The following is a 24,984-nucleotide window of genomic DNA, read 5'->3' as shown; positions in this document are numbered from 1 at the left end:
TAAACTAGAACATAAAGAACATCTGGTACTAGGTACCTCTAAAGGCTTTGGATGTTTTGTCTTACAAAGGCTCAACCTACTCAACATCCTTATTTAAACAGCTCTGCTCTACTAGCATCCAATATAAAAGATAAAAATTGCCATTCTTATGTTAAAGAATGATGACAAATTCTTTGTATTTAGTTGTCATCAGTGCAAACTTGCTATAAGCTCACCTTAGCTTGCATTATTCCCTGATGTTGTCACAAATATATGGTCCTTTTAGATACATAATAACTTAAAGAAGCATTTAAGCTTTTGCTTTTAGAGCCCAAAGAAAAAATTTTTGGAGGAAAATTGCATTCTAATCCAAAGGTCAGCATACTTCTCCTGTAAAGAGCCAGATAGTAACTATTTTCAGGCTTATGGGGCATATGATCTCTGTCACAGAAGTTTAACTCTGCCATCATCTGGAGGAGGCAACAAGACAGTAAATAAACAAAGGGGATTGGTTCTAGTAAGCTTTGTTTCTAAACATGTGTGGTGGAAGGGGCTATGGTTTACTGACCCCTGAATAGAGATTTTGTGTTGAAACAACAAAATTATATTAAAATTTGTAAGAATGCTGCATGTGCAGTAGAGGAGGTCACATGGGAAGCTATGTCAGGAGGGATTGGATATCTCATTATGAATTTCCCATCATGCATTCTTTCTTCAGCCAAAGCAGCATTGATTAAACTACAAAAAAGTAGATGGTCCATTTTATACATTGTTATACTTGAGTGACATACACACAATTTGTCATTAAATTAAAAAATTTTAAGACAAAGCATGGCTGAATTTTAAATTCTATTCTTCCCTGTAATTTGGATATTTTTGTTGCTGTCAGAGTAAGATATACTAGATTATGAGTTACAGATTTAACAAAGGTAAGCCTTGAAAAAAGTTAAGAAAGTTAAAATAATTTTGAAAATAAATGGTTAAAAGTGCTTATAAATGTATGTCTTTTTGAATGATTTAGAAAGCTGTGATATCTTTCCTTAGAATTCAGTTAGTTTTTTTTTTTTTTTTAATCTGGAAACAATTCACTTAAATAATAGAAGTAGTGTGGAGTCTCTCGTTCAAGCCACGAAAATTTAAACACTGAGGTTGGGGAGGGGCATGAAAAGAACCTTCTTTGTTTACATATTTTTGGGCCTCTTGCAACTTAGTGCCTTATGGATTGTGCTGAGGCAAAATCATGTAATGCATTCAAATCTGGATGATTTGTTAAGCCTAAGAAACAAATGTCCTTGACTTTTACCTGTGGTCCCACTACCCATTTGGATCTGACCTTGCTCTCTAATTGAAGATTATCAAGGCAGGATTTGTCATAGAAGCAGAGGATAAGAAACCGCTTACTGAAGAACAAGTAAAGCACTTCTATAGTCAAATAGTAGACCAGGTAAGAAAGTTTTTAAAAAAATCCACTGTGTGTCAAATACAGTGGATTCCTCTAAGTTTAGTATTCTCATTATAGAAAAAACAAATAAGTCTGACTGACAACTAAGCCCCAGATTTCCTTGGCGGTGTCCATATCATGGTTGATCCAAAGAGAGCGACTATGGAGAAAGCTCCAGTGGACATAGAGGCAGCCAAGCAAAAATGGATGCTCTGATTGTGTTTTATTGGAGCAAAGATCTCTTTATGATATGTGTCCTCTAAGACTCTGTTCATCAGCCCCCAGGAAGTGAGTATCCAGACCTTTCCTATAGATCTGATCCCAGTTTGAAGGCTCCTTATCATAAACTTCATAGGAAAGCTTTAATCCTTTCTTTACCTACATGTAAATCCTTTCCATCAAGTTATTTTTAAAATTCTCTTTTGTCTGGGGTAATACAGTAAAGACTTTGTATTCGCAAGTGCAATGGCTTGGGTGTCAGGAGATGTAGGTTCTAGAAATTCACTGTCCAGTATGGTAGCCATTAGACACATGTGGCCATTTGAACTTAAATTCATTACAGTTAAAGTTAAAAATTCAGAGTCTCAGTGGCACTAGCCATATTTCAAGTGCTCAGCAGCTGCCTGTGGTTACATATGCTGACAAGCACAGAGCATGTTGGTCATCATCAGAGAAAGTTCTACTGAAAAGCACTTTGTAAACCAGCTGACGAGCACAGAGCATGTTGGTCATCAGAGAAAGTTCTACTGAAAAGCACTTTGTAAACCAGCTGCACCCCACAGACCATCTTTCTTGGCCCTGGAAAAGGGTTGGACCAGCAACATCAGCATCACCTGGGAACTTTTGAGAAAATCCAGTTCCCGGGCCCCACCCTAAACCTACTGAATCATAAAGTCTGGAACTGGACTCCAGAAAACTGTGTTCAACAAGCCCTCCAGTTGATTTGGAAGCATCCTATAGTTTAACAATTGTTATTAGACTGCCTTGACGATCAGTCCCTGCCAACTGTGAACTTCTGTCCCTCAGAGATGTGTTAGTTAACAGGAGGCTTGTGAGTAACTTTCTCTTGACCAATAATCATGAAGGGGAAGAGGTCCTTGACTTGGGTAGGGATCACCATTGTAGTCTATCCATTTCATGAGCCTAATAATATTATTTTTATTTTATTTTGTAGCCTGACTTTGAGGATTTTGTTTCTTTTATGACAAGGAACCTAAGCTATATTCTAGTTGTTTCACAAGCAAAGGCAAAACAGCCTTCCTGGGATGAAAGTGAAGTTAATTCTGAGACGGAATCTAAAGAACCATGGGATGAACAACAGGAGATGGCCAAGCCTTCGAGGATGAAAGAGAGGAAAAGGTAGCTCCAGGCCAGGAAGCTTATTATTTACAATGTTTTAGCAGGTAACATAGTATAACATACAGATATCTCAAGTCTAAAGACAAACATCTTTATGTCAAGGCCACAGGTATTCTTTTCAGTCCAAAATTTTATATGATCAACAAAGCCGGAGTTTTCCTGAAAGTTTATGTCAAACAGTTTCGAAAGGGAAGAAATTCCTGTTTGTCTCTCTAACACTGGGTGCACCTGTCTGGCTTCATGGCCCTGGACTCAAGGGTTAGAATGGGACCAAGGCTGGTCCCTTCCAAACCAGACCCCTTTCCTGTCTCTCTACATTCCACTTCTGCCTCCCCTTGTCCTAGAGACAGCAAATGTCCTCTGTCCTTTTACTCAAGGCAGTTAGTGGTGATAAACTGCTAAGAACTAAATAGTTGTACAGTTTTTGTTAACAGTTTGTAAATATTCAAAAGTGAATGTAAGTCACTTACAGAATGTTGGGTTTATGCACTTGCCATCTGTGCCTTTTATTCCTATGAAGACTCAGAAAATCCAGCGTTTAGTCCATGAGTTGTCAGGGTCATGTCTGAAAGAAAGGTGGGTAAGCAGGAGCAGGTTCCTAGTAGCTGGGTCCTGAGGCTTCCTAATGTGTGTCTCCTCCTGCCGGGCAGCCCATGTCCACTGCGTGTTCTGGTTGAGCATCTCCAGAACTCTCCTTGTTATCTTATTAATAAATTATAGCAGTTTTTTTTTTAGTTGGTCCATCCCCTGGTTCCTAGCCATATCATAATTTTTAGGTAGCAGGGAGACCCTAATACCATTAATTCCCAGTTTTAAGTGAGATAGAGGGACTGGTAGGATAAATCAAGTGCTGACAAAGGACTTTGTAAACAGTATGAGTTACTGTGAGAGTTTAAAGAGAAAATGATACTTAGCGGTTGGGGAGCAGGCTTGGGTGGGAAATGCTGGGCTCAAGATACCAGGTTGCATACCTGAATTTTTGAGCCATTTTTTAAAGTGTTGTGTGAAACACTATTAACATAGCTGGCACAGGAGGAGTCAGTGTCTGTTGGTGCTGTTGTACAGGTCGGGGTCTATTGCATCCAACTTTCAGAAGCAGTTGTTCAATACACATATAATAAGATAATTTAAGCACTTGGCAGGATAGGGGTGGAGTGAGGTGTGTCAATGTTGTTTTGCAAAGTTTGCAGCATTTTCTTTTTAATATTGGCCTGTGTTTATACTGATCATCAACCTAAGCAGGCAGCATGAAGTTGTGGGTTAGGGAACATATTTTTCTGGGATTCAGTTTTTACAGATCTTATTCTATAGACATGGCCTAACAGGTGCTGTGAACTTCCACCTGCCATTTTTAAAGTAGATTCAAAACCTAAAGGATCAAGGACACAAACTCTCATGTAGAATAAACAGTATATATAAATTTTTATAGCCGGGTATATGACTGCTATACTAAATATGAAAAGGTTAACTATCCCATCAAATACAGAGATTACCAGATTAAGATAAAAAATTAAAAACTACCTAATGATAATTAATGCAGACAGGAATCATCAATGAAGTGCTAAATCCATTGTATGAATAATATATGGATTTTCCAATAGTGCCCTTTCAAATAATAAGGATAAATAAATAATAAGGATATTATTTACAAAGTGAAAATTGTTGCTTTTCAGTGGTGAAAACTGGGGGTTCCACTTTGACTATGTTATTATAATTTCCCAGTGATGGGAAAAACTGACATTGTGTACCTCCTACTGTGATGTTTCAAGAAGGATACAGCACCACTGATGTGATATTCCTATAGAGTATCATACCCAGAATGTAATAGGAAACTAGGGGGCCATTCCATAGTTTGAAACCTTCCAAAATGAGGACTGGCCTGGAGTGTTCAAAATATCAGTATCATGAAAGACAAGAAGGGCTGAGGCATTTGTTAGAGGCTGAAGGAAACTAGGGCTTAGGGCGACTGCATGCAATATATGATCCAAAATTAGGAAAAATTACTATAGATAGGTGGTTTCCCCAGTGGCTCAGCAAATCTGAGCTCAAAGAATCTGCCTGCAATACAGGAGATGTAGGTACTATCCCTGGGTTGGGGAGATCCCTTGGAGAAAGGCAAGGCAACTCAAGCCAGCATTCTTGCCTGGAGAATGCCATGGACAGAGGAGCCTCTCTGGCTATAGTCCATGGCGTTGCAAAGAGTCAGACATTACTAAAGCAATTTAGCATGCATGTATGCACTATAGACAGGACAGATTATAAAACTGCTGAAATTTGAATATGGATTGTTCATAAGATAATACTCTTATAACAGTGTAAACTTCCCTCGGGTATTTAGGAGGGTGAATGGTGAAAATATCTGCAGCCAATTCTTAAATGGTTAAGTCAAAATACACGCAAACACACACACACACCACACTCTTGAATGGGGGTGGAGGGATAAGAGAGAAAGAACAAATGTGACAAAATGTTGACAGTTGATGAATCTAAAGTTCAGTATCTTGGCCTTAAAACTTTTCTGTCAATATACATTTTTTCAAAATAAAAAATTTTAAAAACTGTACTCATTTATATTCTGCTTCTTTGCTGTTGTTCAGTCACTCGGGTGTGTCCTTCACCATCTCCAGGAGCTTGCTCAAACTCATGTCCATCGAGTCGGTGATGCCGCCCAACCATCTTGTCCTATGTCATCCCTTTCTCCTTCTAGCTTCAATCTTTCCCAGCATCAGGGTCTTTTCTAATGAGTCAGCTCTTCGCATCAGGTGGCCAAAGTATTGGAGCCTCACCTTCAGCATCAGTCCTTCCAATGAATTTTCAGGATTGATTTCCCTTAGGATTGACTGATTTGATCTCCTTGCTGTCCAAGGGACTCTCAAAAGTCTTCTCCAGCACCACAGTTCAAAAGCATCAGTTCTTTGGCACTCAGCCTTCTTTATGGTCCAACTCTCAAATTCATACATGACTACTGGAAAAACTATAGCTTTGACTAGATGGACCTTTGTCAGCAAAGTAATGTCTCTGCTTTTTAATATGCTGTCTAGCTTGGTCACAGCTTTTCTTCCAAGGAGCAAGCATCTTTTAATTTCATGGCTGCAGTTATCATCTGCGGTGATTTTGGAGCCCCCCCAAATAAACTCTCTCACTGTTTCCATTGTGTCCCCACCTATTTGCCATGAAGTGATGGGACCAGATGTCATGATGTTAGTTTTTTAAATGTTGAGTTTTAAGCCAACTTTTTCACTCTCCTCTTTCACTTTCATCAAGAGGCTTTTGAGTTCCTCTTCGCTTTCTGCCATAACGGTGGTGTCATCTGCATATCTGAGGTTATTAATGTTTCTCCTGGGAATCTTGATTCCAGCTTGTGCTTCATCCAGCCCAGCATTTCTCATGATGTACTCTGTATATAAGTTGAATAAGCAGGGTGACAATATATAGCCTGCATGCACTCCTTTCCCAATTTTGAACCAGTCTGTTGTTCCACGGCCAGTTCTAATTGTTGCTTCTTGACCTGCGTACAGGTTTCTCGGGAGGCAGGTACAGTGGTCTGGTATTCCCATCTCTTTAAGAATTTTCCAGTTTGTGGTGATCCACACAGCAAAAGGCTTTAATGTAGTCAATGAAGCAGAAGTAGATGTTCTTCTGGAATTCTCTTGCTTTTTCTATGATCCAACAGATGCTGGCAATTTGATCTCTGGTTCCTCTGCCTTTTCTAAATCCGCTTGAACATCTGGAAGTTCTCACTTCACGTACTGTTGAAGACTTTGAGAATTTTGAGCATTGCTTTGCTGGCATGTGAGATGAGTGAAATTGTGTGGTAGTTTGAATGTTCTTTGGCATTGCCTTTCTTTGGGATTGGAATGAAAACTGACATTTTCCAGTCTTGTGGCCACTGCTGAGTTTTCCAAATTTGCTGGTATATTGAGTGCAGCACTTTCACAGCATCCTCTTTTAGGATTTGAAATAGCTCAGCTGGAATTCCATCACCTCCACTAGTTTTGTTTGTACTGCTGCTTCCAAAGGCCCACTTGACTTCATACTCCAGGATGTTTGGCTCTAGGTGAGTGATCACACCATCGTGGTCATCTGCATCATTAAGAACTTTTCTCTATAGTTCTTCTGTGTATTCTTTCCATCTCTTATTAATATCTTCTGCTTCTGTTAGGTCCACACCGTTTCTGTCCTTTATTGTGCCCCTCTTTGCATGAAAATGTTCCCTTGGTATCTAATTTTCTTCACAAGATCTCTAGTCTTTCCCATTCTATTGTTTTCCTCTATTTCTTTGCATTGATCACTGAAGGAGGCTTTCTTATCTCTCCTTGCTATTCTTTGGAACTCTGCAGTCAGATGGGTATATCTTTCCTTTTCTCCTTTCCCTTTCACTTCTCTTTTTTTCTCAGCTATTTGTAAGGCCACCTCAGACAACCATTTTGCCTTTTTACATTTCTTGTTCTTGGGGATGGTTTTGATCATTGCCTCATATACAATATTACAAACCTCTGCCCATAGTTCCTCAGGCACTCTATCAGATCTAATCCCCTGAATATATTTGTCACTTCTACTGTATAATCATAAGGGATTTGATTTAGGTCATACCTGAATGGCCTAGTGGTTTTCCCTACTTTATTCAGTTTAAATCTGAATTTTGCAATAAGGAGTTCATGATCAGAGCCACAGTCAGCTCCTGGTCTTGTTTTTGCTGAGTGTATTTGGTTTTCTGATCACATGGGTCACAGCCTTGTCTAACTCGATGAAACTATGAGCCATGCCATGTAGAGCCACCCAAGATAGATGGATCATGGTGGAGAGTTCTGACAAAACGTGGTCCACTGGAGAACATAATGGCAAACCACTTCAGCATTCTTGCCTGAGAACCACATGAACAGTATGAAAAGGCATAAAGATATGACACTGAAAGATGAATTCCCCAGGTTGTTAGGTGCCCAATATTCTACTGGAGAAGGGAGAAGAAATAGCTCCAGAAGGACTGAAGAGGCTGAGCCAAAGTGGAAACAATGCCCAGTTGTGGATATGTCTGGTGATAAAAGTAAAGTCCAATGCTGTAAAGAACAAGACTGCATAGGAACTTGGAATGTTAGGTCCATGAATCAAGGTAAATTGGAAGTGGTCAAATGGGAGATGGCAAGAGTAAACATTGACAGTTTAGGGATCAGTGAACTAAAATGGACTGGAATGGGTGAATTTAATTCAAATGACCGTTATATCTACAACTGTGGGCAAGAATCCCTTAGAAGAAATGGAGTAGCCCTCATAATCAACAAAAGAACCTGAAATGCAGTAGTCGGGTGCAATCTCAAAAACGACAGGACAATCTCTGTTCATTTCCAAGGCAAACCATTCAGTATCGCAGTAATCTAAATCCATATTCTGCTTAGAAGAGACAAAGAAAAATAAAAAAATTAAGAGATGGCAACAAAATAGCCAGAAAAAATAATTAGAATTGAATATTAAAAGTGTTAAACTTGATAAAGAAGGACATGATGTAAAAGAAAACATTTGTGAAGAAGATATAGTGGTCAAAAAATTTATTCCTGAAACCACACAGATGACATAATAAAAATATAAGTATTAGATAATAAGGAGAACTGGATAAAAGTAACATTATGGTCATAGATCTCAATACAAAGCAGACAAAAGAGCAAGGATATATAGGAATGGCAAATATATATTCCATAATTGTGTATAATAAATGATCTAAAATATATGAAATATGAACATGTATAACCTTAAATCCCACAAGTAAATTTGCTTTGTTTACAAAGAAAACCTAAACACATTTTTAAAAATTAAAATCTTACCACATACATTTCCTGATTATAATCCAATAAAGTTGGAAATAAATAAATAATAAATTTCAAATAGAAAGCATCTTACCTATTTGAAAACATGAAATGTGCTCCTAAATTAGCCTAGATTCAAAGACAAGATTATAAGGAAAATTAGAAACTATCTGGATTGCTTTACATAGAGGAAAGAAAAAAAATTTTTTTAACATACGTTATTTTGGTGTCTTTAATATACTCTCATGAAATCAAACATATGTGATTTCATGTAATTGATTTTGTGTTGGGTCAATAAAAATGGAATTAAATGCATATTCTTTGAGGTAATAGAGATGTGACTTATCTTTATGTGAAGTTCCATATTCATTTGTTTTATTTGTGAGGATATATTATCAGTTTTAATTTTCAGGCATGATTATTAAACTTCAGTTTATAATAATGTTTTGGATTTCAACAGTTTACAACAATATCTGGAAATACAACAAATATCTCAGTTTTGTGATGTTGAAGAGAATATAACTAATACTAAGTTTATTGATGTCTTAATCCCTGATTTTAAAAAAATTAGAGGCATAAAATTTGAAAAGATACTGGCATTACTTCGACCAGCCCTCGCTAATGAAAGAACAGGTAAGAAATAAAGTATAAATTGTTTAACTACATTGTGCATATGATTTGAATAATTATATTAAAATATATTAGTTTAAAATTTAACATTCAAGAAAAAGCACTTGAAGTAAGAAATTTAATTGACACTAATTTACTAATTTCTCAATAAAAAGAATAAAACAATTTTATAGTTAAAAAGTTCAGAAAGTGCTTTCTAACCTAGGAATTTGTTAGGGTAGATTTAACATACAAGAATTATTATTGTATATAATTATTATTATAGTGATTATAATAAAGATTAGAAGTATTCATGTCTGAAATGCCTAAGTTCAACACTTAGGTAAACCTCTTATTAATAGTGTGATTTGGAAAAAATGTACTTTACCAAATCTTTCTTCTGAGAAAACATAAAGTGCCTAACACTTAAAACGTGCTAGCTATTTTTAACCTCACATAATAGAGTGTTATGTGAATAGAATATTGGCAGAGCAAGAACAGAAACTATAAAGTAACACTGTTAATTCTTTTTTATATCCAGTGTATGGAAATAAATTGATACTTGTATGTTGACCTCATATTCTCTGACTTGCTAAACTACTCAGTTCTAGGAGCTTTTTGACATCATTTCCTTGAGAATTTCTGTTACTAGGGTTTCTAAGGGCTTTTCAGGTGGCACGAGTGGTTAAGAACCTGCCTGCCAAAGCAGGACACATAAGAGAGGAGCGTCGGGAAGATCCCATGGAGTAGGGCAAGGCAACCCACTCCAGTCTTCTTGCCTGCAGAATCCCGTGGACAGAGGAGCCTGGCAGGCTACAGTTCATAAGGTCACAAAGAGTAGGGCATGACTGAAGTGACTTAGCACAGCACAGCACAGGGTTTCTGAACATCAGACCTACTTACCTTTTGGGCTAGGTAATTGTTGACGGTATTGCATCATGAGCATTGGAAACTGTTCAGCAACATCTTTGGCCTTTGCTCACTTCATGTCAGTAGCATCCCCTCAACTCCTAGTTGTGAAAATCAAAACACATCTCCAAACATTGTTAAATGCACTTTGAAGGATTGAGAACCACGAGGTAGACAATAATATCTAAAAATTGAGACAGTTTTGCCTCTTTCTTTTTAATACGTACACTTTTTATTTCTTTTGCTTGCCTTATTGGACTGGCTGGAACTTCCTGCATGATGTTGAATACTAAGCGAGATGAGAGGACACAAGTTACCTTGCTCCTGATCTTACAGTGAAAGCATTAAGTCTTTTACCATTAAGTGTCATGTTAGCTTTGTATGCCCTTTATTTAGATTAAGGAAATTCTCACCTACTCCTAGTTTGGGGAGGTATTTTTTTTTAAATCATGAATGGATGTTATAGTTTCCCAAAAAATTTTTCCTGTATCTACTGATATTTTTTCCTTGAGTTTAACAATATGGCAATTATTTTGATTTTTAAATATTTAACCAGCCTTGCATTCTCCAGATAAACTATACTTGGTTGTTGTTTATTGTCTTTTACTGTCCTTTTTAACATATTGCTGGGTTTGAATTTTCAATATTTTGTTGGGGACTTTCTTGTAATGTCTTTATCTGGTTTTGGTATTAGGGTAATGGGTAAATGCAGATTTCATAAAATGAGATGGAAGGTAGTCACTGTTTTATGGAAGAGATGGTGTAGAATTGATATTGCATCTTTTTAAAATCTTTACTGGAATTTACCAGTGAAGCTCCCTGGGCCTAGAGTTCTCGTCTTTGGAAAGTTTCATTTGGCTTTTTAAACCTTGAACAATATGTATATGTTTTTTAGATAAATAGACTTTATATTTTAGAATAGTTGTTGATTTACAGAAAAATTAAGAAAGATAGTACAGTGTTCCCATATGCCTACCCCCATAATAGTTTCTTCTAGTAATATTTTATTGTAATACATTCTTATAACTAGTGAACCAGTATCAACACACTGTTATTAACTAAACTTCATAGTTGATGTTAAGGTTTGCTCTTTGTGTTGCACATTCTGTGGGTTGTGATAAATTCAGTGTCATGTGTCCCTTTTACAGTATCATACATGGTAGAACCACTGCCCTAAAAATCCCTGTTCTTCTCCTATTTATCCATCTCCCCCTCCCAACCCCTGTTGTAATCTGACCTTTTTACTGTCTCTGTAGTTTTGCATGTTCCAGAATGCCATAGAGTTGAAATCATATAGTGATACATTTCTCTTATATAACTATATACACTTAAGTTTCCTTTGTGTCTTTTTGTGGCTTAAATAGCTTACTTCTTTATAGCTGAGTAACATTATATTGTATGAATATACCAGCATATGTCTAGTTACTTATTAGAGGACATCTTCGTTGCGTTCAGTTTTTGGCTATTAGGAGTAAAGCTGCTATAGGCAGCTTTATTATGAGCATGTAACATTGGTGATAAGGATACCCCTGATGTATTGAGTCACTAGGGTTTTAGGTTTAATTTTCTACACAATATAATCTTTATCCTACCAGCACAACAGCCTGCTGCCAAACGCATCTCAGTTCAGTTCAGTCACTCAGTCACGTCTGACGCTTTGTGATCTCAAGGACCGCAGCACACAAGGCTTCCCTGTCCATCACCAGCTCCCGGAGCTTGCTCAAACTCATGTCCATTGAGTCAGTGATGCCGTCCAACCATCTCATCCTCTGTTGTCCTCTTCTCCTTCTGCCTTAAATCTTTCCCAGCATCAGGGTCTTTTCCAGCAAGTCAGTTCTTCGCATCAGGTGGTCAAAGTATTGGAGTTTCAGCTTCAGCATCAGTCTTTCCAATGAATATTCAGGATTGATTTCCTTTAGGATTGACTGGTTTCATCTCCTTGCAGTCCAAGGGACCCTTAAAAGTCTTATCCAACACTACAGTTCAAAAGCATCAATTTTTCAGCACTCAGCTTTCTTTAGAGTCCAACTCTCACATCCATACATGACTACTGGAAAAACCATAGCTTTTTTGGACTTTTTTAGTAAAGTAATATCTCTGCTTTTTAATATGCTGTCTAGGTGGGTCATAGCTTTTCTTCCAAGGAGCAAGCATCTTTTAATTTCATGGCTGCAGTCACCATGTGCAGTGATTTTGAAGCCCAAGAAAATAAACTCTCTCACTGTTTCCATTGTGTCCCCATCTATTTGCCATGAAGTGATGGGACCGGATGCCATGATCTTAGTTTTCTGAATGTTGAGTTTTAAGCCAACTTTTTCACTCTCCTCTTTCACTTTCATCAAGAGGCTCTTTAGTTCCTCTTCACTTTCTGCCATAAGCATGGTATAATCTTCGTATCTGAGGTTATTGATGTTTCTCCTGGGAATCTTGATTCCAGATTGTGTTTCATCCAGCCCGGCATTTTGCATGATGTACTCTGCATATAAGTTGAATAAGCAAGGTGACAATATACAGCCTTGATGCACTCTTTTCCCAATTTGGAACCAGTCCATTGTTCCATGTCTGGTTCTAATCGTTGCTTCTTGACCTGCAAACAGGTTTCTCAGGAGGCAGGTAAGGTGGTCTGTTATCCCCATCTCTTGAAGAATTTTCCACAGTTTGCTGTGATATACACAGTCAAAGGCTTTGGCATAATTAATAAAGCAGAAGTAGAGGTTTTTCTGAAATTCTCTTGCTTTTTCTATGATCCAGCAGATGTTGGCAACTTGATCTCTGGTTCCTCTGCCTTTTCTAAATCCATCTTGAACATCTAGAAGTTCACAGTTCATGTACTGTTGAAGCCTGTACATGTACTGCTGAAGCAAAATACATCTAATTGATAATAACAGCTGAGTGTGGAAAGCGCTATGATAAGAGATGCCTCACTGGATATCAAATAGGATATGCAGCCCATAATTAAGTGGAAAGATAAGTATGGCTTAATTAACCAGGGACAGTTGCATAATACTTATGGAAGAAGCACCGTTTATGCAGAGACTAAAAAGTCAAGTTTGAATTAGCCAGGAAAAGGAGAATCTTGAGTAGTTTCAGTGTAGTGCTTGCCACAAAAGTCAGTCTCAAAACTGGGGTGAGAGATTATATACAGAGAAGTCAGAACAATTCAGAATTAAAGAAGTAATATTTGACAGATTTGTAAATGTTATTTTGAGATTGGAAAAATCTGACTGTAGATTAATGCTCATGGGAAGGAACCAACCAGTTGAAGTTACAAGAAAGAGAGAAAAGATTAGGACAGGCCAAGGTCACTGAGAGTCAGGAGGAAATAGTTTCTGTAGCAGATGTATAGGATTGGGCTGAGAAGAGATTTTTATTCTATGTAGCAAGAGAGAAAGAGGGCTGGATAGACACAGATCCAGTTTATAGGTTTGTGGCAGGAAGTTGAGAGGTTTGTCTTCCGTTACTTGGTTTCTCTGTAAATAAGAAGCAATGTTATTGGCTGAGAGGAGAAGAGGCAACCCTGGTGTGGACATGATCCATCAAAGGCCAGCCCTTTTCTTGATCTATGTATGCCATTTCTACCTGCTTTCCTGAGTGTTCCACACTCGAAAATGTCCCTTATTTTCTGGCAAAAAATCACTTTCTCCCTTGTTACCGAGTTTTCCCTGTTAGCTCAAAAACATGGTCCAACATAATAATAAACAAAATTCAATGAAATAAAAACAAACCCAGAAATACTGCCTTGGATCCTCCGCCCCCTCAGCTGACACCCCATTTCTCTACTTCTCTGCAATGGACACTTCTCAAGGAGTTGTCTGTGCTCAGTGAATCGCCTTCTTGACCCTCACCCACTCCTGAAGCCCCTCCAATTGAGCTTCTGTCAGAAGTACCCTAGTCAAGTTCACCAATGACCTCCAAATTGCCAAATCTGACTTTCAAATGGCCTGCATTCTGTTCATAGTGCTTAGCAGTATTTAGCAGTTTCTGCTTCCACACTGGTCACCTGGTTTGGATTGCTCCTAAAATCCTGACTCTTGTTCCTGGGAAACAAATACAATTTTTTCAGTTTTTCTGAGCAAAGCAAATCTACCTCCAACCAAGTTGCAAAGATCTCACCTTCTACTCAATAATTTGTTGAAATAATTTTTCCCAAACAAATACAGTTTTCTCCTACAAAGAATTTTGGTAATAGCTGTTAATGTCATAACATATTGCTATTGTGATATGCAAGCCATACTGACATTTAAGGATGGCATAAAGGTGTTAATTGAAAAGGGGGGAAAACAAAATTTGAAGTTTGTTAGTCTGTTATCACTATCCCTCTCCCTCTTGCTTGACTGTAGCCTCAGTTTTTGATTATTTTGTGTTTACTATGTTTGCCATTTGGTAGCAAATGGTAATTCATCACTCTTTAAATAAATGTTGACCTTTATTGATATTTAATGTTCTGGGTCATCTCAAGAAATTCTAAAGCAAAGTTTGTGTGGATTATTTAACTTGAAGAAAACAGACATCTTCACCATATTCTTATGAATTTTCAAGAAATACAATGTACCTCTTTTCAACTCATCTATTACATCTTTTATTGAGATATAATAGTTTTCTTCATTATAGTTCTTGTTATCTTATTTTTCAAGTAAATATGGGAATATATGTAATGTTCTTTGCTCTAAAGTATTCACTCAATAAAAGATAAGCTGTTCATTGTTGTTGTTTTAGTGCCAGCTCTTTCTTTTCAGCATTATTCCTAGTTTTTAAGCCCATAGTGAACGACACTTCCCCCCAAAACTTATTTTCTATGTAAGAAAGATAGTGGCTTCTGTAAATGTTTACTTACTGACTCCCTTACTGAATTATGTTATTTAATACTATTAACCTTTTAAAAATACTCCTGAATTTTCCAAACAGCTTATATGCAAACACTGTTATCCATTTTGTTCTATTTTGTTATTTTTATGTATGGCTTAGTACTTCCAGAATAACTATTAAATAATTAAAGGCCAGTATGATAACATTTTGTCTTTGTTCTACCCCTGACTGCTTTTAATGCCTCCAGTGATTTCAATTATGATGCTTGATTTAGCTTTTAGGCAAAAATATCTATACTCTAAAATATGTCTATCTGTCACATGGTACAAAAAGATTTTGAATGTAATCCAATAACATGTCTTTTGATGGCATATTTTGAAATTTATATTTTGTTTATAAACAGGATATATTTAGAATTATATAAAAACTAGTTTTCATGCTTTTCACAGTCCTTAGGTCCATTAATTTCCCACTTTTTACTCAACTATATTTCATCTTTCAGTTATCTAGAGCCTATATTTAAGCACATTAAAAAAAGATATGTACCTAGTTATTTTGTTTTCTGAAAGTGAAAATCGCTCAGTCATGTCTGACTCTTTGTGACCCCGTGGACTTTACAGTCCTTGGAATTCTCCAGGCCAGAATACTGGAGTGAGGAGCCTTTCTCTTCTCCAGGGGATCTTCCCAACCCAGGGATCAAACCCAGGTCTCCTGCATTGCAGGTGGATTCTTTACCAGATGAGCCACAAGGGAAGCCCAAGAATACTGGAGTGGGTAGCCTATCCCTTCTCCAGCGGATCTTCCCAACTCAGGAATCAAACTGGGGTCTCCTGCTCTGCAGGCGGATTTTTTACCAACTGAGCTATCAGGGAAACCCAACTCTAGAACCCTAGCATATCTGAGAATGTCAGTGTATCACCTTTATGTATGAAATAAAACTTATCTGACTGTACACATTTTTAAAAATAAATCCCCCATTCTCAGATCTATAGATTTTGTTTCACTGAAGAACTAGAAATGGCATCATAAATTTGACATGTTAAGAATACTGTTCACCTTAAATTAAAAATCGAATAATCTATTTTTGTAAACTTAAATTTCATATGAGAATGAAATACATTCTATGTCCTTATGATAATATAGTCTGTACTGTGTGTATAATCAATACCTAGCACTTTAAAACTTATGTGACTTTTTATTTAGAGGATGTTTTGAATAAAATTCAAGATGAAGGCTTCAAAATACTGCTGCAAAGACAGATAGTATTATCAGAAGAAGAAGCAAAAACACTGTGCAAAGAATATGAAAATAAAGATTATTTTGGAAATGTTATAGAAAACATGACCAGGTAAAATAGAATTCAGGTTGAGAAAGCACAGGTTGATTTATGTTTGAATCATTTAGCCTTTTTTAAACCCTGCTTTCTGTTCAAGTTGCCAAACCTCTCAATTCTGTAAAGATGTGCTGAGTCTACTTCTTTGCCAATATTACTTCCATTTTGATTGCGTGCTCAACTGTGTGTCTTCTGTGGTCCCCCCGGAATGTTATTAGAGCAATGCAAGTTCCCAGTGAAGCCTCTGGAGTCTAGTTGAGTTGAATAGCCAGTTTGTGCAGCATCATCAAGTCCAAGTAGACAGCTACAACTGACTCTCAAGGGTTTTGGTAGTCCTAAAGATCACTAGTCCGAGGAGATGAATGGGATGCTAGAAACATGTCAGGTTTCTAGCAGAATAAATGAAACAGCAGCCAGACCAGAAAGCCAGCAAGCGTGTATAATATAAATCAGCAGGGGCATGGGGACAATACCTGTATTGTCTGTAGACCACTCGATCAGAACCAAGGCCCTTCTTTTCCCTTCCTTTCTCTGCTTCCTTTCTTTGATGAATATACTCTTGAGAGTACCCAACAGAAATTAATTTCATACTCTTAGTAAAAAGGGCTATTTTACTATTTTCGTCTAACAAATTCACTTGCATTATTTATGTCTATAATTAGCTACAAACCATCGTTTAATTAACTTTTTTTTTTTTCTTTTCTAACAGTGGTCCATCACTAGCCCTTGTTTTAGTAAGAGAAAATGGCTTAGGACACTGGAAGCAGTTAATTGGACCAAGCAATGTTGAAGAAGCCAAAGAATATCTTCCAGAGTGGTATGATTCAGATTTTTTCATGGGAGCCATTTTGATTTCCTTTATGAATACAGGGTACAGAAACTACAACTCTCATCCAAAGTAGGTTCTCAGGAATGCTCCTTTTGCTGGGTAAGGAGTGGGCTATTTATGACTGAAAGCCCAGCCCAGTGCCAACCTGAATATGGCCAAGGCTTTGCAAGAGAAGGTTGTAAGCTGCTTCATTTGGGGCTGAAAATAAGCTACCCAGCCAGAAGTCCGTATCTTGGCAGAAATATCTGCCCCATGCACTGTTTAGGAGAAATTCTTTTGAGAAGGGCATGATAGTCCTGTAGGTTATTTAATTGATATAGAAGTTTTAAGACAATGATGACTAACTTAATATATAGTCTACAATTTGGTGGGAACATTTACAAAGTAATTTACTGATGGGTCTTAGAATTTTGTAATCAGCTCAAAACCTGGCATGTTACCTGTTACCTAGTTCAGTTCAGTCGCTCAGTCGTGTCTGACTCTTTGAGATCCCATGAACTGCAGCACGCCAGGCCTCCCTGTCCATCAACAACCCCCGGAGTTCACTCAAACCCATGCCAATTGAGTCGGTTATGCCATCCAACCATCTCATCTTCTGTCATCCCCTTCTCCTCCTGCCCTCAATATTTCCCAGTATCAGGGTCTTTTCCAGTGAGTCAGTTCTTTGCATCATGTGGCCAAGTATTGGAGTTTGAGCTTCAACATCAGTCCTTCCAATGAACATCCAGGACTGATCTCCTTTAGGATGAACTGGTTGGATCTCCTTGCAGTCCAAGGGACTCTCAAGAGTCTTCTCCAACACCACAGTTCAAAAGCATCAATTCTTTGGTGCTCAGCTCTCTTTATAGTCCAACTCTCACATCCATACATGACTACTGGAAAAACCATAGCCTTGACTAGATGGACCTTTGTTGACAAAGTAATGTCTCTGCTTTTTAATATGCTGTCTAGTACCTGTTACCTAGAGGCACTTTAAAAAATATTTTTTGATCTTAGCTGCTGGGCTTGGTCTCAGCTGAGGGAAGGAGATAGCATCTCATTCATCTCTGTTCCTGGCATGTAGCTGATGGAAACAAACTGACTTGCAATTCACCTAAATTCTTTGTGCTAATTTCAGAGTAGGATTGAATTCAGGGGAAGAAAAGCCCTCCTTCAAGTGAGCAAGAATAAAGATGCTTTGTCAAACTCAGGAAACGTTTGCATCCATGCTACCACAATAAATAACAGGACTTATGAGACATCATGTATATAGAGTTGAAGTGTTTTCTTTGGGGTATAAGATCTTGAGTTGGACTTGTCCTGAAGGAGGCATTTTGTACTCTTTTGACCCTCCTTTCTTATGTCTTTGTTCCTGTGCCAGGAAATTACTGTAAAGGATAACATGGCTTGGACACTCTTTATGTGGTATGAGCAGGGTGCCATAGAACCTCTTAATGAAATGTAGCAGAGAATGCAATACATGGCATCAGAGAGAAGAATCCTTATCAATACCTGGCCTATACAAAGCAGAGACATTACTTTGCCAACAAAGGTTCATCTAGTCTAGGCTATGGTTTTTCCTGTGGTCATGTATGAATGTGAGAGTTGGACTGTGAAGAAGGCTGAGCACCGAAGAATTGATGCTTTTGAACTGTGGTGTTGGAGAAGACTCTTGAGAGTCCCTTGGACTGCAAGGTGATCCAACCAGTCCATTCTAAAGGAGATCAGCCCTGGGATTTCTTTGGAAGGAATGATGCTAAAGCTGAAACTCCAATACTTTGGCCACCTCATGCGAAGAGTTGACTCACTGGAAAAGACTCTGATGCTGGGAGGGATTGGGGGCAGGAGGAGAAGGGGACGACAGAGGATGAGATGGCTGGATGGCATCACTGACTCAATGGACATGAGTCTGAGTGAACTCTGGGAGTTGGTGATGGACAGGGAGGCCTGGCGTGCTGCGATTCATGGGGTCGCAAAGAGTCGGACACGACTGAGCGACTGATCTGATCTGATCTGATACATGTAGGCACACTCTTCTAGAAATTCTGGCTCCAAATGTGGAGGCTACATACCAGCACAGAGACATTTTCTCCAGGTGAAGGCACTCAGTACTGCCCCTCTTCTCCCTATTATTATAGTGAGAATTTAAATCCTAAGCCCTTATGATCCTTAATGTTGCCACAAGTTCACAATGACTCTTAGCCATTATTTTTGATTGCCTCCTTTTCTAAATTGCCTTAGAAATAACTCCTGAACTTGGGCATCAGACTCCTTACTCTCCATTGCTTAATCTGAAATATGGCCACTTGCATACAAGAGAAACATAGCAATCCTTCTCTGCTATCCTTACACGCAAATACACACACACACAGACACTTTTTTCCAAATACCATGTCTAACAGCCTAATAGAGGCTTGTAGTTCTCTGCATTGAATGGATTCAGTTCTGGTGATGTATCATTCATTGTACAAATCTCCCTGACAATCACAGGCTCTTAGTCTACAAATATCTTAAAATCAGAGATGTGAGAGCAGCCAAGGGCTGAATGGGAAGGTCACGTTAGATAAGGAAATCTGAAATGGTCACTGAAAAAATTAGAGAGATTTTACCAGCTGAGCCACAAGGGAAACTCAGAGATAAGAAAGGGGTCTTAAAACTTAGGACAGAAAGCCAAGTTTCCAGTGATGTCAGTCTGTTAACAGGAAGGGAGATTATTTGCTGTGGCTGGATTTTGTGGGTTGCTTGCTCAGGGCTATGTTTAAAGGGCAGAAAATCAATGAGCAATGAACATCACTTCTACTGAAATATAAATAGATAAGCAGAGGGACAGAAAGAAAAGGGTGCAACTGGAAAACACTGAGGAATAATGGTTGACTTTGGAGATATGTATTCATCTATCATACAAAAACAGAACTGGAAGAAACTTCCCAGGCAGGGCTTGTCCATTAACATCAGTGTCACTCCTGCCTTGTTCCACAAAGCCGTTTGGTATGCTTCTCTTTCACTGATGCTTTCCTTCCCTGGAGGGTTCCCCTGCCATGTCTCCTGGATTCAGCGTTTATAATCTGGTATCTTTGGAATAGGTCAAATGCCATCTCTAGTGCTTGATATTATTTAGTGATTAAAGAAGGAGAAGGAATTTACTGACAGCTTAATATGTCCCATAAATTTCAAACACATCATCAGATTACATCTTCAAAGACTCCTTCCAAAACAGGGTTTATTATCATATTCATATTTGAGACAACTGAAGCACAGACAAGGAAAATAGTTGATCAGTATATGTAGCTAGCAAGTGATACCACCAGAATTCTATATTCTGTTCTTTTCCACTGCACCAGGGTGTTCATTCCATCTTTGACAGTTGTCAATATCCATTATCATGATTACTGAAATGTTCAACTCCTTTCTCCCTAATGACTGTTACCTCCTTAAAGGTAATAGCATGCCCCAAGCCATTCTGCAGTTACTTCCTTTTGTAGAATGCAAATATGAAGTTTTACATTGTGTTATGTTATTTTATATGTTATAACAGTTTTTGACTTGACTTATTTTTCAAAGTTTATGCGCACAATTTGCAATAGAAGGTTTGCCTATCAACCAGTTGTACGGAAGCGATTCACTAGAAGCTGCTGAAAGGGAAATACAACATTTCTTTCCTCCTCAACACACTGTGGCACTGATTAAACCTCATGTAACACAGGAACAAAGAGGTAAATATATAAAGATAGAACCAATGTATACGTTTTTCTTCAACTTCTGTGGAATTTTGCAAAGTAAAGTTGAAAGAATAAAGCAATGAGCACCTTCATTATCAGGCAGTAGTGCTCCAAGTTTAGGCTGTGAGAGATTTTGACCAGACTTCCTTTATTTAATCACCTTAATGGTGCCCTGCCAGTTCAGTGAGAAGAGTTCAGGTTGGCTGTCTCCTCCAATCTATATCTAGAAGTTCTATATCCAAGAAGTTCCTTGGCATTTGCAATGTGGAGATGAAAACATGTCTTCACTTTTGGCATAGAAACAGATTTCCTCATTTATAGACCACTAGACATTTCAGGTGGTTTCTGGAAAGATGGATCCCAGAAACTGAACATCTACATTAACATATTGAAGTTCTTCTGAATGTCCCTCTGGTGCCTTTTCAGTTTAGTTTAGCACGGTTTTGGTTTTTTGAAACCACTGTATGCAAGTGATACTATGACCTTCCTTAGTTATTCAATTGGAGAAGGCAATGGCACCCCACTCCAATATTCTTGCCTGGAAAATCCCATGGGCAGAGGAGCCTGGTGGGCTGCAGTCCATGGGGTCGCGAAGAGTCAGACACAACTGAGCGACTTTATTTTCACTTTTCACTTTCATGCATCGGAGAAGGAAATGGCAACCCATTCCAGTGCCCTTGCCTGGAGAATCCCAGGGACGGGGGAGCCTGGTGGGCTGCTGTCTATGGGGTCGCACAGAGTCGGACACGACTGAAGTGACTTAGCAGTAGCAGCAGCAGTTATTCAATCTACTTAAATACAGAACAAAAATGGAGGCAATATGCAAGACTATCAAATATCTGTTTTCCCTAGAGGATATCATGAAAATTATTAAAGAGACTGGATTTGATATAACACAGATGAAAGAAACACTCCTAATTGAAGAGGAAGCAGAGAAAATTTATTTTAAAATAAAAAGAAAAGCGTTTTATAAAGATGTCTTGGATGTTTTAGCTGAGTAAGTTTCTGATATATAAAAGTTCTTTGCATTGTAAACATAGTAACTGTTTGTTATTGAAACTTTGAAAAATACAAAAAATTCATTAAAATATTTTATCCAATCTAATTCATGAGAAAAGCACCCTGGTAATATTTGGAGTTCATGTTTATTCTAATTCCTTTTTTTCTTCTCTGTTTTCTCTTTCTTTGTTTCTTTAGTTCTTCACATTAAATATAGAGGCTATCTACTTTTAAATGTCTGCTTTGCCAACATGTTTGATCTTTGCCTTAGTTTCCTTATCCATAAAATGGGGATGTTAATAGGACCTACCTCATTGGCACTGTTGTGAAGGCTAAATAATTGATACATTGAAAGTAACTGGAATAGTGCCTAGCATGTATCCCTAAAATTAAAAAAAAAAAAAAAATTCTTCTAGAACAAAAATCCTGTTGAAAGGGACTTCCCTGGTGGTCCAGTGATTAGGACTCTGTGCTTCCACTGCAGAGGGCATGGGTTCAATCCCTGGTGAGATAACAAAGACCTAGCAAGCCATGCAACATGGCCAAAAAAAAAACCCAGAAAAACAAATCCCAATAAACCTATTGGGTGAGGGAGAAGTTAAAATTTTTTTAAAAAGCAGAAAAATCACACTGATGAGGACAAAGAATAAAGATGAGCTCTCTGGATGAAGCTGTGGCGTTCTGTCTTTAGCTGTGTATTCAGTCTCTACAGTTATCAATAGTCCAAGTCTTCTGAAAGCATTCTTGTTTGCAGGGGTACATCTTTGGTCATGATTCTGACCAAGTGGAATGCTGTTTCAGACTGGAGACGATTGATGGGTCCCACAGACCCAGAGGAAGCAAGACTACTGTCCCCAGATTCTATTCGAGCCCAATTTGGAAAAAATATTTTGAAAAATGCTGTCCATGGAGCATCTAATATGGAGGAGGCAATGGAGACGATTAGTAGAATGTTTGAAGACTTTGTTCCTGAGAACCTTGAGGAAAACTAAAGTACAGTACCTCTTGAATTATTATTATATCTCCTTATTACAGTGGCTAGACCTAGGACAAGGCTGGTCCATAAAGACCAGAGTTCTCCCCATACTCCTGAATCAACTTTATTTCCTGCCAGACACACTCTGCAGGTCTGTAGCAGCCTGGGAGCCTTGTAGATGCCAGGGACCTGAGAGACAGTAGGGCAAGTGAGACATCTGTGGATTTGCCAGCCTTGGTTTTAAACCTATGGTTTGGCAAGCCCTGGTCTCCAGCTGTGTCTGTGCCATCTGCTATGACTCAGTCTCATCAGTCTCTCTCCTTTCTTCCCCTCCACTTCTTTACTCTGAGTGGTCAAAGTCTCATTCAGAAGCCTCAACTCTATCCTTTAAGTGTCTGGAAACTTGGAGCCTATTAACTACCTGTGGGTACTATATGACCATGGAATAGAATGGAATATTAGAAAGTATAGAATAAAAGGCAATCAGTTCTATTCTTTGGCAAAGAGGTGCTTATTTGGGAGAGGCAGTTACATAAAATGTATGTGAATTGAGTCTTGCTTAGTTGTTGATTGAAAGCTTTTCCATCTTGGACAATATGGGAGATAAGAGTGTAAGACAGATAATTTCCCCCATAAAACCTACTTTCTTTCTTTAGTTTCAAAGAGAAGGCTCACAAATGTACACCCATGTGGCTCTGGTTGCTGACTTGAATGTGGAGTACAGTCCCCACCTGGACAAGCCAAACTGAGAATCAGCCTCCAGAGCATAATGAAGCAGCAATGTGAAATGGAGCAATCCCTTCACACCCAACCAGTTCCTCAGGGAGAGATGAGCAAGCACATTGATTCCTAATATTATTGATAAGCTATGATTTCTCTAGATATAAGAATGTTTTATTAATAGATTATGCATAGAAATAAAGGTAAATTCTGGCATAGTGCAGCTCATTTCATTAGTCTAGCTCAGTTATAGACCAAAGCATGGTGGTACAACCCTTGACCACTTATGTTGGAAAAATAGGTATTGTATATCTGCTTGAACTGTGGGTTCTTAGTTAATACAAAACTATGGGTTCTTGGTTAATAAATAATAATTAAGGTTACCTTCAGGGAAATACAAATATGATGAGGAGGCAAAATCACAGAAACAATGTCTGATTATAACTACTATCTATACATTATTAAGCATGTCAGTGATGAGTGCCTGTGGAGCAGGTGGTGAGTAGAATTACATTCTGTTTATAGTGTCTATTAGAAATATAGTGTAGATCTAATGTCAACATACCTCCCCCCCTTTTGTGATGAGGGAAACATTATGAATAATATAGGGGATTTTTAATTAGTGTATATTTCAGTGCTGAATTGATAGGTGTGTGTTTGATGGGTAGGAACTGGAGAAGGTAATGGATCAAACAGATCTTGAAAAATGGGTAGGATTTCCAAAATCAGAGGTAAAGAAGCAAGAAAGGAGTTTTAAACACACACACACACACACACATACACGGGCTTCCTTGGTGGCTCAATTGGTAAAGAATCCACCTGCAATGCAGGAGACTGGGTTTAATCCCTGGGTTGGGAAGATACCCTGGAGAAGGAAATGGCAACCCACTCTGGTATTCTTGCCTGGGAAATCCCATGGACAGAGGAGCCTGGTAGGCTGCAGTCCATAGACTCACAAGAGTTTGACATGGCTTAGTGACTAAAGCACGACTGCCACTACACACATATATTCACATTTTGCTGGTTTCTGTCTTATGCTGTCACTATATCATAACTCTCAGGGGGCTAGTATTGTGGGTATGTTTCAGACATTCAAGAATCATTTGTTTGGCTCTTGTTGGACACTGTTGCAGGGCTGTATATACACAGTGCTTGTCCTAAAGGAGCTTAAGACTCTAAAGGCTGGAGATGGAAAATTAATATGTGTTCTAGGATTCTTAGAGGTAAGCACAGAGTGAGCAGATGCATATATGTGACACAGAGGGAAAAAGAGATTGAAGTTATCCAGAGAGAAGGCACTGCAATAATCAAAGTGGAAGTTGACAGCAACACAAAATAATGTGGAAATGTGAGTTAGTGACAAGTGAAATAATCAGAGAATTTTTAGAAAGCTGCATTGTACCCACAAGACTTGGTAACTGGCTACAGTTCTACCGCATTACAGTTGAATTGTCAAAAGCCAAAAAAAAAAAAAAGACTGAAATTAGAGAGCAATAAGAGAAAAGCACTTGTTATGTACATGGAATCC

At 38.2% G+C, this 24,984-nt stretch overlaps 1 protein-coding gene across 1 annotated transcript in view; it reads left to right on the top strand.

Annotated features, from left to right (window-relative positions):
* Positions 1–24,228, top strand: part of NME8 (NME/NM23 family member 8) — a 41,835-nt gene extending 17,607 nt beyond the window's left edge. The window contains exons 8-15 of the mRNA XM_027539621.1: positions 1,331–1,423; positions 2,595–2,779; positions 9,038–9,210; positions 16,105–16,249; positions 16,944–17,051; positions 20,604–20,755; positions 21,614–21,758; positions 22,515–24,228. Coding sequence (XP_027395422.1) covers positions 1,331–1,423; positions 2,595–2,779; positions 9,038–9,210; positions 16,105–16,249; positions 16,944–17,051; positions 20,604–20,755; positions 21,614–21,758; positions 22,515–22,752 — 1,239 coding nt within the window. The 3' untranslated portion in view covers positions 22,753–24,228. The remainder of the gene's footprint in view (positions 1–1,330; positions 1,424–2,594; positions 2,780–9,037; positions 9,211–16,104; positions 16,250–16,943; positions 17,052–20,603; positions 20,756–21,613; positions 21,759–22,514) is intronic.
* Positions 24,229–24,984: the final 756 nt, after the last annotated feature.

Source organism: Bos indicus x Bos taurus, chromosome 4, assembly GCF_003369695.1.
Source record: "Bos indicus x Bos taurus breed Angus x Brahman F1 hybrid chromosome 4, Bos_hybrid_MaternalHap_v2.0, whole genome shotgun sequence".
Classification (NCBI taxonomy): Eukaryota; Metazoa; Chordata; class Mammalia; order Artiodactyla; family Bovidae; genus Bos; species Bos indicus x Bos taurus.
This window is presented reverse-complemented; position numbering and strand designations above follow the sequence as displayed.